A 20,457-nucleotide genomic window follows, 5' to 3' on the forward strand; every position below is an offset into this window, starting at 1 on the left:
ACACATTATAGTTGACCCTTAAACAACACAGGTTTATGGGGTGCCTGGGTGGCTCAGTAGGTTAAGGCATCCGACTTTGGCTCAGGTCATGATCTCGCAGTCCGTGAGTTGGAGCCCTGCGTCAGGCTCTGTGCTGACAGCTCAGAGCCTGGAACCTGCTTCAGATTCTGTGTCTCCCTCTCTCTCTGCCCCTCTCTGCTCATGCTCTGTCTCTCTCTCAAAAATAAACAAACAATAAAAAATAAATAAATAAAAATAAATTAAAAACAACACAGGTTTAAACTGTGCAGGTCCACTGATACACAGATTTGTTTTTTAATATAAACATAATACAATACTATAAATGTTTTTTCTCTTCCTTATGATTTTATTAATAACATTTTCTTTTCTCTAGCTTTATTGTACAAATACTGTATATAATACATATAACATAGAAAATGCATGTTAATTGACTGTTAATGTTTTTGGTAAGGATTCCCATCAACAGCAGGCTGTTTAGTAGTTAGGTTTTGGGGGAGTCAAAAGTTATACATCAATTTTCAACTGCTTAGGGGATCAGCACCCTAAACCCTGCCTTGTTCAAGGGCCAAGTGTATTTTTGTTTTTCTTGAATCTGAACCACAGACTTTTTTTTTTACATTTTTTTCCAATATATGAAATTTATTGTCAAATTGGTTTCCATACAACACCCAGTGCTCATCCCAAAAGGTGCCCTCCTCAATACCCATCACCCACCCCCCATCAACCCTCAGTTTGTTCTCAGTTTTTAAGAGTCTCTTATGCTTTGGCTCTCTCCCACTCTAACCTCTTTTTTTTTTTTTCCTTCCCCTCCCCCATGGGTTTCTGTTAAGTTTCTCAGGATCCACATAAGAGTGAAAACATATGGTATCTGTCTTTCTCTGTATGGCTTATTTCACTTAGCATCACACTCTCCAGTTCCATCCACGTTGCTACAAAGGGCCATATTTCATTCTTTCTCATTGCCATTGAACCACAGACTTTTTAAGGTCACCTTATTTATCATGACCCTGATCATAAGGTCATAATGAAAACCATGGCCACACATGTGTTAAGCATACATCCTGGGAGGATGTAATTTTATTACTGCCCTCATTTCTTTCCAGTGAGAGTAGACATATTCTGCTGTGAATACATTTTGTACCCATGTGTAACCCTAATGTCTGTTTGCTCCAACTTCCCATGCATGCCCCCAGATTGTCCTATTCATTCACTCAAGCAAGAAAAATATTCCCACCCTGCAAAAACTCAGACCTAACAGTGCCTTCTTTTCCACGTTAGGGCTCTCTGGCACACCTGAGTTTCATCAGGTCGTTTTTCTGAAAAACAAAACAAAGTAAAAGGCGGCTTCCAGCTTTGTTATATCCCCTTTGATTGAGCCATCTGTGAAGGTCCATGTGGGATGTGAACCCTGCTTACACGTATGAGTCTACCTAGGGAAGAATGAGCTTTATTTTTACTACATAACCTCCCTGATTTGAATAATAGACGACTAAGTAGGTCCCAGGGGAAAAATCTGTTTATAGGTGTCTACAGTAGGCCGACTGCAGCCCCCACCCTCACCCGCCCCTGCAGGACCTGTCACAGGGCTAAAGGGACTTTGCAGCTGTCATTAAGGCTACAGATTGAAGATAAGGGGATCATCCTGGATGTCCCCCATATAATCACAGGCGCCTTAAAGGCAGAGAGGAAGAAAGACGCCGCACGGAAGTTGGACAGATTGGAAACAAGAGGGGGGTGTGACCCGCCCCTGCTGGGGGCACCTGGGTCACCAGAGCGGGACTGTGGGCAGGGTGTGGGCGAAAAGAGCCCGCACGCAGTCAGCTAGGAAAGGAAGCCTGGGGGCGATAATCCAGAGCCCCCAGGGAGGAAAGCAAGGTTGCGGACACCTTGATGTGAGCCCCTGAGCCTCCACAGAGGACCCGGTTGAGCCTCGACCTCCACTGGCAGAACCGCAAAAGAATAACTAGGCTTTGTTTTAAGCTGCTATTTTGGGAGGTAATTTGATACGGCAGCAATAGGAAACCAATATGAAATATTTTTATTTTTATTTATTTTTATAAAGTCTATTTTCAAAGTAGCTGGGAAGGTTTGGGTAACAGAGAGGGTCTTGGAATTTACCGCAGAAAAAAAGCAGCCCCCTTGCAGCTAGTGAGCCTGGGGATCTGGGCGTTTCCATCCTTCTAACACCAGCCACATCTCGCCGTCACTCCCTCCCAGGAGCAGAAATGCGTTTCCAGTGCAGACGGCGCTGGTCCTAGAGAAGGTGGATGGCACCCCGGTACTATTTATATGGATTATATGCAAATGAGGGATTGGGCAAACGCAACATGTGATTGGATCAAAGAACATTTTTAAATAGCCAGAGGCAGTGCGGCTGTCTGATTGGATAAAATTGCTGGGGATGTCAGCCAGTCAGAACACAGATATCCCCAGAAGCCTTCCAAATACCGCTCCGGCCAGGCACTCCCAGGATGGGTTACTGGCATGAGTTGGAGACTTTCCCACCTGGGGAAATCTGTGAACATAACCCGTGATGTTGATGGTAAATTCATGATTCCTCATTGTCCTAAAACACGTAGCTCTCAAAGCCCAGCAAGACGTATAGGTGAAATCTATCATTCCTCGAGTATCAAAGAAGTCAGGGACTATATTCTGGAATATTAGAAAATGTAGAGAAAGAGGGTTTGGGAGTGTTTTTGTGGGTTTTGTTTGTTTGAGTTTTTAATGCCTGGAAATCCTAGAGCAGTACAGAGTGTGGTCCTGAACCAGCATTGGGTCATTTGAGAACTTGTTAGGAATGCAAACTGGGGTTCAGCCCAGACCACTGAGTCACAAAGGGGATGCCCAGTCATCTGCTTTGGAAACCTTTTCAGGTGTTCAGATGGATGTGAACCTTTGAGAGCCAGTTCCCCCACAGAAACAACTAAAACACAATTGAAAGGGCTCACTGGGAGATTCAGCGACACACAAAATTATCTTTCCTGTCTCCAAATGAGTCAGTAAAAAATCGAATGGGGAAAACTTTGCTCATTGTGGTAAATAAACAAGGGTAATCTTGGAAAAAGTAGAATTTATTTTCATGAAAGTATAAACCTCATTGAGAGGTGGATAGAGGTTTAAATAAAAGAGGGAGATCCCACTTCCTTGGCTACTAAATTTGAAAAAAAAAAAGATCTATTTTCCCTTAAATTGATCTATAAATTCAGGATTTTATTTGTTATTTGAAAAAAAAAATTGTAAAGATCTTGTACAAGGAAATAGAAAACAGGCAGGAAAAACCCCTTAAAAGTATAAGAATTTTCTTTCTTCCTTTTAAAAATGTTTTAATATTTATTTATTGTTGAGAGACACATAGAGTGTGAGTGGGGAGGGACATAGACAGAGGGAGACACAAAATCTAAAGCAGGCTCCAGGCTGTCAGCACAGAGCCTGACGGACGCGGGGCTAGGACTCATAAACTCCAAGATCATGACCTTAGCCAGAGTCATACGCTTACCCAACTGAGCCACCAGGGGCCCTCAGAAATTCTACCTTAAAATATTAGGTACAACACTAAAACAACGCCAATGACAAATTTGAATTTCTTGGAGGAATCATAGAATCATTCAGTATTGGAGAGAACGTAAGTCACCTCAGTTAGGTCTGAAGAGAAAAGAGATGCATATAAGAGATGCTTATATGCATCTCTAATCTTTTATCATTTTTTGAAATTAATAATCTGTGAGTTAGGATCAGTGGAGGTCCAGCATCATGTTGCTGGTGAATTACTTTAGTGTGGCTGCCATTAGGGCTGGAAACAAATCAGAGAAGCCCACTGTTGCCATTAGTATTTACCTTTATCCTGGAATGTCCACTGTCACTCAGTATTTGGCAAAGAAGAAACTTTTAAAAGGTACCGGATATGCAGAAATGACAGAGTGCAGTTACACAAATACAAAACAAAAAACAAAAAAATAAAAATATAAACCCTGTGCCCATTAAGTAATCGATTACAAACAAGGAAGAGGGAATGTAATAAGGACATCCATTCAGTAGAGCACAATAAATATATACATAAATATTAATATATTGTTGAAAAATTTTACAGCTACAAATACCCTTGATGAAGTGTTTGCACATTGGGATGAAGAAAAGTGTGCAAGTTTGTAGATGGTTAAACATGATTCTAAGAAGCAGAAAGTGGGGCACCTGGCTGGGTGGGTTGGTGGAGTGTGCAACTCTTGATCTCCGGGCTGTGGGTTCAAGTCCCACATTGGATGTACAAATTACATAAAAATAAAATCTTGGAGTGCCTGGGTGTCTCAGTCAGGTGAATGTCTGGCTCTTGACTTTGGCTTAGATCATTATCCCAGGGTTGTGGGATCAAGCCCCACATTGGGCTCCATGCTCAGTGTGGAGCCTGCTTCTGATTTTCTCTCTCCTTCTGCCCTTCTCCCCTGCTCTCTCTCTCTAAATTAAAGAGGTAAAAATAAAATAAAATGTTTTAAAATATTCCCAGCTTCACCAAACTGCCAGAGGGGTTCATGAGGCCAAAAAAAGAAAAACAAAATTAAATTCTTGCTATCTCTTCACACTAAACAGAAAAAGAAAACCTCCCGAAGAGGCCAAAGTTACAAAGCATGATTAGGAAATGTATTTAACCACATGGCAGAATTCTTTCTTACTGTGGAGTCCACGGGGAATCACTGCAGTGGAGACAACCCCACACTGAGCCTCTTATGAAATGGGCTAAACGGGAAGAAGACCCTGTCCTGAGGACCCCATTAGGGCTGGAGAAGAACCAGGCGCATTGCATGGTTTCGGAGCACTTTGGTGCCATCTGCATCCTTTGAATGCTGCGAGGTGGCTGATGGTGTGAGTGACTGGGGCGAGCCCCATGCCCCTGGCACTGCGTGGGGTTCTGGGCGACTCAAACTGAATGCTGTCTGTGCTTCAGGCCCAGAGAATGGGAAGGCAGGACCTGGACATGGTCAATGGGAGTTTCCTATAAAGGGGGCCAGAGAAATGGGGTACTAGCTGGGGTATCAGCAGGGTCCCCCCAACAACTGGGAACCCTAGCGTCCGCTGTAGCTGTCAGCTCTGGAGGGGCTTTCGCACACTGTTTACAGGACCACCTGCCCCTGCAAGAACCCCACTCTGCCTTTAGACTGAGCTCCTGAAAGTCCAGATGGTTCCCAGCTTGCTGTCACGTGAGCAAGGGAGAATAGGGAGTTTTTATGCTAGAGAACGGCATCGTGTGTGTGTGTGTGTGTGTGTGTGTGTGTGTGTGTGTGAAAGAGAGAGATATGACGCACACGGTCAACCCCCTGTGACCTAAAATCCCCAAGGATCTACAACAAAGCACTACACACAACCCCATATTTCCTTAGTTGTGTGTGCAAATTCCATGAGTGATGAGAGCAAGGGAAGAACATTCCAGGTTAGGGAGGGTTGCCCTCCAGCACTGGATGGTAGTCGGTGCTTGGTTGCCAAGCGCAATGGTCAAGAATGAATTCTTGAGACGTTTTATGGTGCAAAAAGATGCTGTTATCATAGCACAGGGACCAGACACATTGGGCAGAAAGAGTTGCCCTGCGATTGTGAGGAGTTACTGATAATATATATTTAAGTTTGTGGAGGGAGGCTGAGTAGAGATAATGCAAGTTTCTAAGGAATTGCTGTACGCTAAGACTGACGTTTCCCGGACCTTGGAGGTCTGGCTGTTGTCAGGATAAGTTTGGTTTTAGTCTCTACTAAAACATCAGCATGAAGTCAGCCATGAGTTACTTGAGGAAGGTCATGCTCCGCATGCCTCAGGGATTAATGAGTGGCCTGCAAGTTGTAGGGACACTTAACGTTAGCTACATCTCTCTTCCCTTTGTTCTCCCCATCAAAGTGATCAGCACCAAATTTATGCACAGACCTGATCTATAACAAAGTGTACGTGTCCTGGACAAGTCAGTATTTGGGAGGAAATGCTTGCATCTGAAGCGCTCTTCAGAGAGACCAAATCTCTCAGGAAGTTTTTTTAGGGGATGTGTTTCCCTGGGCCTCAGTGCCTCTGAGGGAGTAGGAACCACATGGAAGTCGGTTGCTGAGATCATGAAAACTTGTCAACTGAACCAACTGCGAAGAGGTTTTTGTTTTGTTTTGTTTTGTTTTTAATTTGTTTAATGTTTATTTATTTTTGAGAGAGAGAGAGAGAGAGAGACAGAGCACCGAGAGGGGGAGGGACAAAGAAGGAGACACAGAATTCGAAGCAGGCTCCTGGCTCCCGGCTCCCAAGCTGTCAGCCCCTCATGGGGCCCAAACCCAGGAACCGTGAGATCATGCCCTGAGCTGAAGTCTGACGCTTAATCAACTGAGCCACCCAGGTGCCCCTAAAAAAGAGGTTTAACATGTGATAAAGGAAACTCTCAACTTTTCTTTTTTTTTTTTTTTATTTTTTAATGTTTATTTATTTTTGAGAGAGGGAGAGAGAGCACGGGCAGGCGATGGGCAGAGCAAGAGGGAGATAGAGAGAGTCCCAAGCAGGCTTTGCGCTGTCAGAGCAGAGCCCGACACAGAACATGACCCCGTGAACCGTGAGATCATGACCTGAGCCAAAATCAAGAGTCAGACACTTAACTGACTGAGCCACCCAGGCGCCCCAATTCTTGACTTTTCTGGTTTGTGGGATCTGCCTTCAGGCTCCCAGGGAAGCTATACTTTAGCCTTTACCAAGGTCAAAAAGACTTGGCAAGGGGTGCCTGGGTGCCTCAGTTGGTTGTGTCCGGCCCTTGATTTCCGCTCACATCATGATCTCACGGTTCATGAGTTCGAGCCCCGTGTCAGGCTCTGTGTTGACAGCATGGAGCCTGCTTGGGATTCTCTCTTCCTCTCTCTCTGCCTCTCCCTTGCTCTCTCTCTCTCTCTCTGTCTCTTTCAAAAATAAATAAATAAGCATTTAAAAAAACTCAGCAGAACCTCAAAGCATGGGGTCTATTTCTGTATATCTGCTCCATTAAATATATATATATATATATATATATATATATATATATATATATAACGAAAAAGGAGCATTCCAAACATAAAGAAAAACAAAAACCTTCCCTGGTTCCCATAAGATTAAAGGCATACAGCCTTGCACATACTACAAACATAAGATAAAGTCTATAACCTTCTGGAATGTTTTTCATCGTGATGACCTGTAACTCTTTATGTAAAAAATAAAGAATAATAATGATGATGATGATACTAATGTAACCCTGCACCAAATGTTCCTTCCTTGGAACACGCTTTTCTTTGTGAGGATGGTGTATCCAGGCAGCTCATATAAAACTCTCCACTCTTCAAAATTTAAATAGGTGGGGGAAAATTTTTTTTAAAGGTTTGCTCAATTTGCGTTGACACATGTAATGCAGATTATGGTTTCAAATCCCACTGCAGGTGGGGAGGGTGCATAATAGGCAGCCCCCAATTCCATGTTTTGTGTGTGTATTTGTTCAGACACATGGAACCAGGTAACATTTTGCCTCATGTCCGGGGAATGGACTCAAGTCCCCTGGGAATCTAGAAACATAAATCTAAAAACAGAACTGGGGCGACAGAGTGACTCAGTTGGTTGGGTGTCTGACTCTTGATTTTGACTCTAGTCATGATCGTGCGGTTTGTGGGTTCAAGCCCCATGTTGGCCTCTGTGCTGATAGCTCAGAGCCTGGAGCCTGCTTCAGATTCTATGTCTGCCTCTCCCCCACTCACACTCATTCTCTCTCTCAAAAATAAATAAACATTAAAAAAAAAAGTAAAAATAAAACTAAAGCTCTTGTGGTCAGAAGAGAAGGCCTTAGACGTGCACCCAAACAGTCTCAAAGTGCCGCCTGGGTTTCCATCCTCAGCCACGTAGCCCGAGTTGATCCCCAAAGGGCTCCTTCCTGGGTGCTCCTGTGCAAGTCACACCTGGTGCCAGAAATCCAGCATCCACCCACCATTGTCCCCTTTAGCCCTTGGGACACCCAGAGCTCTGGACTCTGTCTGCCCTGAAATAGGGACAGCTCTGGGAGATTAACCAACAAGTCCCTGTCAGACTGCGTCAGATCCACACCATACACAGCAGGAGACCTTAGGTGTGTCCCTTAGTCCCTCTTCCTGGTGCTCAGCCAACCCAACCTGACTCAGGGATGGCAGTGGGGATTCTGTGTGACAATCATTAGCAAATAAAAAAACATGCAGATTTAGTAAGGAGAGATTTTATCTGAAAGGATTATTACAAGGCAGGGGAAAGGACTATTAGGACAGGAAAAATTCTTTTTTCTTTTTTTTTCAACTTTACTTATTTTGAGAGAGAGAGAGATGCATGGGAGGAGCAGAGAGTGAGGGAGAGAGAGAGGAAAATTCTTGCCTCTACTCATCTTAGGACTTGGCAGGGACTCTGTAACCAAAGACAGATTCAAGGAAAGCTTTTAGGTTTTACTGTGACACAGGACCCTTCAAAAGGGAATGAAGACTTACAGAAGGGGCAAAGCCTAAATGCTTTTTTACACTGGGTTGAACAGAGGCAACTGTGGGAAAGTAACTTAAATGCAAGGGGTGGGGGCGCCTGAGTGGCTCCGGCGGTTGAGCGTCCCACTCTTGATTTCGGCTCAGGTGGTGCTCTCAGTTTGTGGGTTCAAGCCCCGAGTGGGGCTGTGCGGTGATTGTGTGGAGCCTGCTTGGGATCCTCTCTCTCCCTCTGACCTTCCCCCTGCTCATGCTCTCCCTCTCAAACTGTAAAACAAAGAAAAAAAAAAAAAAAAAAAAGACGTGGGCACACCGAAGGAAGATCAGAATTACGTCAGCAAGGCCTGTGAGTGCGGGGTCCAGTGGGTGATGATACAAACGCTTCTTTCCTCCAGGTACAGGTCAGTCTTCACACACAGGAGAATTACCTCCTGTTTTCAGGAAAGAAAACAGAGGCATCCGAGCTCTCCTCTTACGTCTGCCGTTTTTCAAGTGCCTTTAGCTCAGAATAATCCTTGCAGGGAAGTTGCATTTGAGGATGGCACATCGGGGTGCCCAAGTGTCACTGGGGTGGGGCAATGGGGGATCTCCTTCCATAGGATGAAAGGAACACGACAGGGCAGCTGACGGGACAGTGGGTCAGGGAAGGTTTGCCCTGGGCCGACGGGTTCCCAGGAGGGGCCAGGGATCAGGACACGGAGCAGCACGGACGCTTCACCACATCCGGGCAAATGGGCACCTTGTTTGGATCCGCCTATGGAGGCAGGCAGTTCAGCCAACTCTCCCTGGGGGAAGGGAAGGACGGGGATGTGGACAAGTTGTGCCCCATGGTGTCACGGGTCAGCAAAGGGGCACCCCTGATTCGCGTCAGAGTCAGGCAGACACGAGGGGTGGGGGACCCCTTTAACTGCTGGCAGGGAAAACTATGTGGTCACCCCGGAAAAGCTGAACTCAGAATGCAGGCTTCTAGAAGGGTCTTTGGGCCCTGGAGCGTTCGGGAGCCAAGAGGAGTGTTGAGGGGGAAAGGAGGGAGCTGTGTGGGAGAGGCAACGCCCACAACGACGCCTTAGGCGAGATGACCTGACCTTGACCCTTACCCTGACCCTAGCCCCTGGCCTGCAAGCGCAAGATCAAACACTCCGTGGAACCAGGAGATCCCCCTACTAACAGTCTTGCCGCAGAGGTGCGGAGATAAAGGGGCAGGCGGCCGAGTGGAGCATCCCGCGGGCCCATCAGAGCACAGCTTACCATCACGCCACCAGCGGTCGGCCAATGGGAAGGCCGAGGCCTCTATAAAAGCTGACACTGCCGTGGTTTTTGTTTTTGTCGATTTCCATAGGGACAAGTGGCTTCGGTTTTTTTCTGTAACACTGCAAGCCATGGCTCGCAGGAAGCAGACAGCGCGCAAGTCCACGGGCGGCAAGGCCCCGCACAAGCACCTGGCCACCAAAGTGGCCCGCAAGAGCTCGCCGGCTACCGGCGGCATCAAGAAGCCGCACCGCTACCGGCCTGGCACAGTGTCTGCCACTACCAGAAGTCCACCGAGCTGCTGATCCGCAAGCTGCCGTTCCAGCGGCTGGTGTGCGAGATCGCGCAGGACTTCAAGACCGATCTGCGCTTCCGGAGCTCGGCCGTCATGGCGTTGCAGGAGGCGTGTGAGGCCTACATGGTGGGGTTCTTCGAGGACACCAACCTGTGCGCCATCCACGCCAAGCGCGTTACCATCATGCCCAAGGACCTACAGTTGGCGCGCCGCATTCGCGGGGAGCGCGCTTAAGCGCCACGCGCATGTGTGGGCCGCCAAGCCCTGAGTCGTCGCTCTCCCCCTAAAGGCTCTTTTCAGAGCCACCACCAGTCCACAAAGGGTGCTGTGCCAATCTGGGGTTCTTTATGGCTGGTTCCAGCTTCCTTAGCTTCCAGTTAGCTGGTTGTGTTCCCTAGGGTTCACGCGGGGGTTTAACCAAATGAAAACCCTAACAACCGGGGTGGTTACCCATAAGTCCAAGAGTGGAGAGGAGCCCACCAGAGTAGGGCTACCTAGAGAATGCGGTTGGAGGGCTTTTTCCCACTGGGTGCCAGCATGTTTGGTTTTATTTTAATGTTTTTTATTTAAAATTTTTTAACGTTTATTATTGAGACAGCATGAGCAGGGGAGGGGCTTCAAGTCTTTAAGCTGTCAGCACAGAGCCTGATGCGGGGCTCGAACTCACCCGCGAGATCATGACCTGAGAGGAAGTCAGTTGCTTAACCGAATGGGCCACCCAGGTTCCCCTAATGTTTATTTTTTGACCCAGAGTGTGAGTGGGGGAGGGGGAGGGTAGCAAAAAGGGGGGGCAGAAGATCCAAAGCAGGTTCTGTGCTGACAGCAGAGAGCCCGGTGTGGGGCTCGAACTCCCCAACCGAGAGATCATGACCTGACCTGAAGTTGGCTGCCCAACCGCCTGAGCCATCCAGGCACCGCACAAGCATGTTCATAATTAAAATTTTAGGTTGATAGAACTCTAGGGGCTCCTGGGTGGGTCAGGCAGTTAAATGTCCAACTGGGCTCAGGTCATGATCTCACAGTTGGTGAGTTCCAGCCCCGCATCAAGTTCTGTGCTGACAGCTCAGAGCCTGGAGACTGCTTCAGATTCTGTGTCTCTGTCTGTCCCGTGCCTACTCATGTACCGTCTCTTTCAAAACCAAACTTTAAAATAAAATTTGTTTTTAAAGTTGGTAAAACCCAGTCGCTGGCCAGTGCTGGTCACCTGCAGACGGCCAGCCTACACTTCCCAGGTCCTCCTAGCTGAGTGAAGGCTCAGACGGAGAAACACTTGGTATGAACGTGTTTGCGTGACAGCCCAATGCTGTCTGTGTGCAAGGGTGAATTTTCAACCTCAGACCCAGTTTGTTATCCGTTAGACTTCATTCAAAAGCTTCAATGAAAGTAGCACATGCAGAAGTGTGTTTTGAATGTTGAGAAGAATCCTGAAGTTTTAGGATGTACACAAGCTTACAGTGTTCAGGGAAGCCCATGTTCTGGCTTGAAAATCAGTGCTAACCTTTAATGCTAGGCTCCTTCTAAGTAGATCCAAGTCTGGCCACTGTGTCTTTACTGTGCTCACAAGTCCCTTTTCTTGGCAAGGGTTTTTCCAATGCGGGAGAGCTAACCCTCCATGCCCTTCCCCACATTACCATATAACCTGGGGCTGGGCAACTAGCTACATCTGGGGAAACCCAGATGATGGGAAACCATGCAGATGATGTGTCCTTGGCAGGATAGGCTACATATCATGATGGAAGACCATGGGGTGGGAGAGCGGGGCAGGTCCACGTCATTCTGTTCTGTTCCAGAACAGACTCTGACAGAGCATGTTCTGCCCGAGGACCAGAGGTGAGGAGCAAAGAAAAACAAAGAAGTGATGATAAAGGAAGAAGGTAACTGACATCCCTCACAGTCATATAAATGGATAGTGAAGGAAGCCTTTCCCACACACTTATCTGAACCTGTGGTTGTGTCCCTGCAGCAGGGGTTGGGGGGGGGGGGTGGGAGGGGTGGGGGGGTGCGAGTTGGGGGGAGTGGCGGCGTTTCCTCATTAAGCAAACCCTCTGCACAAAACCACCCTCAGGAGATCTGATCTGGGCAGAGCCACTGCCAAGGGAGACACAGCCTCCTTGCTCTCCAGAGAATGTTCTGGCACCCTCGCAGCATGGCAGGGCACGAGAGAGAGGACCACGGGAAAAGTGGGAAAGGGAGACAGCACAGGGGCAGGACGTGCCAGGAGTTGCCTCACTTGTGGTGTAGCTGGGATCCGTCAGCAAACACATATATATGCACATCGAGGGAGTGCTGTCATCTGAAGTGCACAATTGCATGAATATTTGTTTCAAATTTTTTAATGTTTATTTATTTTTGAGAGAGAGTGAGACACAGAATCAAAGCAGGCTCCAGGCTCCAAGCTGTCAGCACAGAGCCCCACGTGGGCCTCGAACTCACGAACTGTGAGACCATGACTTGGGCCAATGTCAGACGCTTAACTGACTGAGACACCCAGGTGCCTCATGAATATTTTTTTAATGTTTATTTACTTTTGAGAGACAGATTATAAGCAGGGGAGGGGTAGAGAGAGGGAGACACAGAATCTGAAGCAGGCTCCAGGCTCCGAGCTGTCAGCACAGAGTCCGATGCAGGGCTTGAACTCAGGAACCGTGAGATCATGACCTGAGCCAAAGTCGGATGCTCAACCGACTGAGCCACCCAGGTGCCCCATTTTTTTTTATAATGGTTTATACAGATTAAATATTTTATTTTTTTAAAGTTTATTGAGAGAGAGAGAAAAAAAACACAATTGGGGGAGGGGCAGAGAGAGAGGACAGAGGATCGGAAGCAGGCTCTGTGCTGACAGCAGAGATCCTGATGCGGGGCTCAAACTCACGAACCATGAGATCATGACCTAAGCCAAAGTCAGATGCTTAACAGACTGAGCCACCCACGCACCCCTCAGGGACAGAAGTTGTAAAACTAAATGAAGGAAGGTAGGCCTGGACAGGATCGCTGGCTGGGGTTCAGAGTGGGACTACCCAGACAGACACCTGTGAGACAAGAACACACACACGTGCTCGAATTGATGAGAAAAAGCTAGGCTCTGATAAATTGAGATGGTTCATGGTGGGGAGGGGGCAGGATGGGGCACATGGTGGTTCAGACATATCCCGTGGGCCAGCGATGTTCCTTTTCTCATTCATCATACCTCATGCATACTGTATTCCGGTGTGTGCATTTACGGCTTAATAAAATGAATCTTTCTCCTTGTGCTCCTTACGGGCTGTGAATATATGCCCTAATTTGGGGCAGGGGTGGGGAGCAGGAGGGATCCTCAGTGCCTGAAATATTGCCAGCACACACACACACACACACACAAAGTGCCACACTGAAAGAAGAGGATGGGCCACGTGGATTCCAGCAATCCGTGGAGGACACAAGAGTGCTGGTTCAGGAGCCCCATGACAGGCCGTCGTGGAAAGGAGGGCACAGCAGGTGCATTCAAGGACAGCCCTGTGGGGCTGGCACTCCAGAAGGACATGGGACATAAATAGCTGGGGTTGCACTGGGCCTGGGGCAGAGTGGGGAGCAGGCTGGGCTTCCCGACTAGGGAGTCAGGAGGAATCAGGGGCCCCCCACCCCTGACTCTTCTTAAAGGACAATGTTGGGGAATGACATCAAAAGACACAACCACCGTGACACCTGATTAAGCATCTGACTCTTGATTTTGGCTCTGGTCATGATCTCACCGTTCGTGAGTCCGAGCCCCATATCCGGCTCTACACTGGCGTCGTGGAGCCTGCTTGGGATTCTCTGTCTCCCTTTCTCTCTCTGCCCCTCATGCACGCACTCTCTCTCTCTCAAAAGAAATGAACATAAAAAAAAAAAAAAACACATGACCACTGATTGACCCGAGAGCTGGCCCCAGGCATTCAGAGGCCCCTCACTTCCACCCCTTGTCTTAGGAATGTGGCTCCCATTTGCCTTTCCCACTCCCAGAGGCTGCTCCAAGATAGAGCCTTGAGATGCTGATGTGGTGTTGAAACAGCTACGTGATATACATGGCTGAGTCCAGTTAAGGCCCCTTTACAAGTGTTTCAGATCTGGTGGGCCTGTGTGGGTATCTATTTGTCTTGCTGGCCCCCAAGACAAGCCTTGGGTGTAAGTTCCCTTTGCTTACCACAGCTGCCTCCTGCCATCCTCTCTTTTGGATGCCCCTCTGCCTTCTGAGTCCAGGGACCCATTCCAGATTGCACCTGGGGAGCTCCCCGGGGGGTTACAAACCAGCAGATGGCTCCTGGTCATCTGCCAGCCCCACTGCCTGAGATCTCCAGCCATCCCACTGAGCCTGTCCTGCGGTTTTTGAAGGACATAATACCTTCATTTGAGTCCCTGACTCAGGTGTGCATATCCACCCTGAGCTGGGCCACAAGCCCTGGGCATAAGAATGTCTGTTCCCAGACCAGAGGGTTCCCAGAAAATCACATCAGAAAGTCCCACTAAGGGGATGCCCAAGCGTGTCCACTCCCTGTTATGGGGTGAATTGAGTGTACCCCCAAACCCTGCAAAATTCCTGTGCTGCAGTCCAACTCCCAGGACCTCAGAATGAGACTGTGTTTGGAAATGGGGCCTTTAAAGTGGTGTTAAGATAAAATGAGGTCACTATGGTAGGTCCTAATCCCCTAGGACCAGTGTCCTTATAACAGGATAGGACACAGACACGCACAGACGGGCGACCGTATGAGGACACAGGAAGAGGATGGCTGTGATGCTGTGATTGATAATGAGACATATTTGGTCTCCCTCTGCATGCCTGGCATAGAGCTCCCAAAACCTTTGGAATTTTCTGTAATGAGAGTGATGGATTTCATGATGTCCATAACAGTCCCCTGTATCTGTGTTGTTGCAGTGACTTTGGAAAGCCCCCAGGGATGGTGGCTAGTGACTGGGGGGCCCAACAATGGGACCAAACGGTTAGAGGCTTCAGTGCCGCCTCCTGACCTCTGGGGAGGGGAGAAGGAATCAATCACCAATGGGCAATGGGTTAATCAATCATGCCTGTACAATGAAGCCCCCATGAAAACCTAAAAGGATAAGGTTCAGAGGGCTTTTGGGTTGGGGAACAAGAATGCATCCACATAGTAGGAGGGTCGTGCTCTCTCCACTCCATGGGGACAGCAGCTCCTGCAGGCGGGATCCATCCAGATCACGCTGCTGATTCATATGCTTTCGTTTCTTCTGTAATAAGCCACGAATCTATCAAGTGAAACATTTCCCTGAGTTCTCTGAGCCCCTCCAGAACATCAAACCCGAGGAGGGCCCATGGGAAACTCTGATCTGTCACCTGTGGGTCAGAGCACGGTGACATCTGGACTTGGGATTGGCGTCTGAAGTGGGGATGGTCTTGTGGGGCTGAGCCTGTGGGGTCTGATGCTGACTCCATGTGGACAGGGCCAGAGCAGAGTCCACATAGATGGTGTCCTAACTGAGTTGTGCTGTAGGACCCCCACATCTGCTGTCGCAGACTTGCTGGGTGTAGGGAAAGAACCCCTCCCTCCCTCCTACATATATGTGGTGATTAGAAGTGTCAGAGGAGGGGTACCTGGGTAGCTCAGTCGGTTGAGCATCTGATTTCAGCTCAGGTCACGATCTCCTGGTTTGTGAGTTCAAGCCCCGTGTCGGGCTCTGTGCTGACAGCTCAGAGACTGGAGCCTGCTTCAGATTCTGTGTCTCCCTCTTTCTGCCCCTACCCTGCTCACACTCTGTCTTTGTCTCTATCTCTGTCTCTTTCTCTCTCAAAAATAAATAAAAGCTAAAAAAAATTTTTTTTTAAAGGAAGTACAAGAAACACACAGAAGTGCATTTTTTCATAGCAGGCTCATCTACACACCAGGGAGAGACACCTGGGGACGAACCAGCCCCGCCACCACCTGGGTCTCAGACTTCCTGCCTCCAGGCCTGGGAGACAATGTATGTGTGACAATACACATCCAGGCTGTGGTATTTGTTATGCAGCCCAAGCTGACTGATATGCTATCATCACAATTAAAATCAGCACTCAAATTAGTTGTTTTTCTCCCTCCCACTAGACAGAGGTTTCTAGATTTGGGGGCAAGAGAGACTTGCCTTACTCTTGTTCTGGTGGGTGAAGCTGAGACTCTGGGGCTGTTGGTCATGCCATTTAGTGTCATGTGAAGCTGGCCCAGGAAGCTGGGACCTGGATTCTAGGCTTTGTCCACTGCCCTCCTGCTTCTCCCTGTTTGATGGACCCCACCAGGAACTCCCTCTGACGGTCCCCTGCCCCGTCCCCAAGAAGAAAGACAGGTGCTACCCGGGGGGCAGAGGGTGCACAGTGGATAGAAGGGCACATACAGAAGATGGTCACCCAGGAAAGGATAACATCAGACCCCAAAACAGGAAAGCCCCCGTGGTCTCAGCTGCCTGGATTGGGATATGGGAAGGAGCTGAGACATGGTCCTGGGGAGGCTGTCACCACCTGCTAAGGCAGCAGAGGCCCAAACAGACACTGCCAGCCATCACTGCAGAGCCCTGGGCCTCGGGTCCCAATGGCTCAGATTCATCGGGGGTCTCATTAAGCCAGAGGAGCAACCTTCCCGCATTTTCTGGAGTCACTGGCTTTGAGAGCTGGTGACCCCCGTCACGTGGTAGAGGCTGTGAACTGGCCTCCTGACTGAGGATGTGTTGCTGTATGATCACTGAGAGGCTGAGGGAAATGGGGCTATGCTACCCCAAAATACACCACCTTGGCATCCTGATGATTTTAGCTGAAGGCAATTGAGAAACAGCAAACACAGGAGGAGCTCTCTGCCCTCCCACCTATTCCACTTAAAAGCAAAGCAAAAATCCCCATTTGGTCAGGAAATTTCCATTGACAAAGGTGCCCCCTCTCCTGTACCAGAAAGAGGACAGGGTGAGCTCCTGTCACCAGAGATGGGACAGAGATGAGTCTGTGTAAACAACGCTTACCTATCATTGGTTCCTCCTTCAAGTTTCCCAGACACCCTCCTACAATTCACCTCCAGAAGCCCCAATCCCCTTTCCTTTGTCTAGTTACTTCTCCACAATCTGTCACCCATAAGCCAATTTGTGTTTTTGCTTCCTTTCTGTGAAGGCCCATACACATAACATTACAAACATAAGATAAAATCTGTATGCCTTCTCTTCTATTAATCTGGCTGTTGTCACCTTAATTCACAGACCCCAGGTACAGAAGGTAAGAGGGTAGGAGAAAAGATCTCCCTCCTCCCCTACAAGGTCCCTGGTGCCCATATAGTGAGTGTGAGAAACAACCCTTGCTGTGGTGAGCCTCCAGGATGCAGAACTGTGTGCCTCTGCCACAGAATCCTCACAGATACAGCTGGTTCTGTGGTAACTGCAGATAAAAACAATCACGTTAGCAAGAAATTTGGAAACCAGGGTCTGCAAGAAATGGTGACAGCAATGCAGGTAGGGGGCTACAATCTGGTAGGCAGGGGACAGGGGGAACGGGGTGGGGTAGGGTGAGCCACAAAATTGAGACCTGCAGATATTTGAGGGACTACACGAGGTAGAAGAAGACAAGGATGACTCTGTGCAGTTTCCAAAGGAAAAGCCAGAACCCCACCTTGAAGCTGCAGGGTTGCCAGCACTTGACCTAAGGCCGCTCCCCCCAGATTCCTGGTACAGGACAGAAAAGCATGTCGCTCTCCAGGAGCCAGATGCCCATTGTGAGGGTTCCTGCAGGAAGGGTCCTGCTGTGTCAGGAGGGGGAGGGGAGGGGGAATGGCCCTCCAGCTTCCCCATCTACATCCCACATCACAGCTCTGAGGGCGTTCAGCTCATGCTTCAGTGCTGACCAAACCAGCCAGGCCCCCTTGAGTTCTCTTCTCCACGAGTCACCTGTGGGACCTCACCCGTGGACTTCTGTGCCCATCCCAGCAGAGCCCAGCTATAGCAAGAATCCTGCTGAGTCTGCCTGGTGATAGATCTCACCCTGCCCCGATGCTTGATGTCTGAGTAAGTTCCTCACCCCCCATCTTTTTTTTTTTTTTTTTTAGGTTTTAAAATTTATTTTGAGAGCGAAAGAAAGCGCAAGTGGGGAGAAGCAGAGAGAGAGGAAGAGAATCCCAAGCAGGCTCTGGGCTGTCAGCACAGAGCCTGATGAGAGGATCAAACCCACGAACCACGAGATCGTGACCTGAGCTGAAGTCAGATGCTTAACTGAGCCACCCAGGCACCCCCCTCACCCCCCACTTCTGACATTTTTGTATATCCTTGACCCGCCTGAGTAAGAATATTGAAAACCCAATGCCACCGACTAAAGGTTTGTGTCTCTCCAAAATTCATATGTTGAAACATAACTGCCAGTGTTGTGGGTTTTGGAAGCAGGGTCTTTGGGAGCTGATGAGGTCCTGAGGGTGGAGCCCCACTGGTGACATTTGTGCCCTTATAAAAGAGACTCCAGACAGCAGCACCGTTGCTCCATCCACCAGTGAAGACACAACGAGAACACACTTCCCAGAAACCAGGAATTAGGCTTTCACCAGATACTGAATCTAGCAGCACCTTGATCTCAGACTTTCCAGCCTCCAAAATTATGCAAAATATGTTGTTTATAAGCCACCCTGTCTATAGTAGCCTGTTAGGGCTGAGCCCCTCTCTCACTCACTGATAGAAATCTCCAGCTGTCTCTGCTGCATTCAGAGTTCAGCTCAGTTGAAGTGAAAAGAGCATCTTTCCATTCTTGCTGAATAAAATGCCTTTACCACCTTTACCTAGTAACCAGCTCTGTGCATCTCAGATCAAATATGTCAGGGAATCAAAATATGTCACCCCTGAACATTCCACTTTGGCATAAGGGTTATTATGAGCACAGGATGGGCTTTCTGCTCTTTTCCTATCTGCCTAAAAGCAGGGCATAAATCCCCCTTGTGAAGGAAACGGAGAATGACCTTATTACCAGAGATGGAGGCAGCACGGAGATGAATCTGCATAAGAAAAACCTTACTATAACCCTTTTTAGTTGGTTTCCCCCACATATATTTACCTTCTCATGATTTAACATCCAAAGAAGCCCAAACTCCCTTTTGTCAGTTCTGCACAATATATCACCCTTTGTTAAAATTGCATACAGACCCCCAAGTCTGTTGCTCTGGGTTTTTCAATTCTTTTCTATGAAGCCCCATGCACATAAAAAAATAACACTAAATCAAATTCATAGGCTTTTCTTCTGTTATTCTGTCTTTGTCAGTTTAATTTGCAGACCTCGGGCTAAGAATCTAAGAGGGTAGAAAGATTTCCTTTCCCTACACCTCAGAAGTCCTAAAGACTAAACACTACAAATGCACAAAAATCATCATTTGAAACTTTGTATTTCCTTTCATACTTTAATTTTGTGTTTCTGTTCCTCTGACTAAAAGTGGCAAATGTGGATAGAAACCAAACATCAAAATCTTTAAGTAAATCAGATCATGCTCTAAACCAACAGTTCACAACAGTTCACAACAGTGGCAGCAAGTTAATGCTGGGGAAATATAATGAAATGCAATGAAATTTGCTCCCAACCCAGTGAAACAAAGAGAGAAACAAACAAAGAAAGAAAACAATTTTGTTGTCGAATGAACATTCAACCAGACCACCCACCACGTGTTCCCAGTCCCTTCTTCAGACATTGAAAGGATGCATTTCAAAAGCACCAGGAGAAAGGAAGTCTCTTATTTTCAACACAGAGAACCAAACCTCTTGTTTTTTATTGTATTTTTTCTGACAGTGAGAGGCTTTCTGACAGCTTTAAAAATAGTGGTGCAGGGGCGCCTGGGTGGCTCAGTCGGTTAAGCATCCGACTTTGGCTTAGGTCATGATCGCACGGTTCATGAGTTTGAGACCCGCGTCAAGCTCTGTGCTGAGAGCTCAGAGCCTGGAGCCCACTTTGGATTCTGTGTCTCCCTCTCTCCCTGCCCCTTCCCTGCTCATGCTCTATCTCTGTCTCCCCAAAATAAATAAATGTTAAAAAAAATAGTGGTGCCAGATCCTTCCACAGAGATTCCGAGCTGCCCCTGCACAGAGTTGTGTAAAGCTCCCCGGGGGAGGGGCCCCTGGGTAGCTCAGTCGGTTAAGTATCTGATTTCGACTCAGGTCATGAACTCACAGTTCCTGAGTTCGAGCCCCATCTCAGGCTCAGTGCTGACAGCTCAGAGTCTGGAGCCCGCTTCAGATCCTCTGCCTCCCTCTCTCTCTCTCTGCCCCTCCCCAACTAGTGCTCTCTCTCTCTCTCTCTCTCTCTCTCTCAAAAAAAAATCAACATTAAAAAATTTTTTTTGAATTAAAGCTCCCTGAAGAAGACCGAGGGAGTCCCCACTGTGTAGCCCTCTTACAAAGCTCAGCTCTAAAGCAAACCTTCCTTGGCAAGGAGTTCCCAGGAATGACAGTCGATGGTGGTTATGTAAAAAACCCAG

General features: G+C 48.0%; 1 protein-coding gene across 1 annotated transcript; it reads left to right on the top strand.

Annotated features, from left to right (window-relative positions):
- Window positions 1-9,738: 9,738 nt before the first annotated feature.
- Window positions 9,739-10,633, top strand: LOC123600968 (histone H3.3). The gene is given in 2 exon segments (XM_045483532.1): window positions 9,739-10,002; window positions 10,005-10,633. Coding segments are annotated over 2 exon segments (396 nt in total). The 5' UTR covers window positions 9,739-9,860; the 3' UTR covers window positions 10,259-10,633.
- The last annotated feature ends 9,824 nt before the right edge of the window (window positions 10,634-20,457 follow it).

Source organism: Leopardus geoffroyi, chromosome A1, assembly GCF_018350155.1.
Source record: "Leopardus geoffroyi isolate Oge1 chromosome A1, O.geoffroyi_Oge1_pat1.0, whole genome shotgun sequence".
Taxonomy (NCBI): Eukaryota; Metazoa; Chordata; class Mammalia; order Carnivora; family Felidae; genus Leopardus; species Leopardus geoffroyi.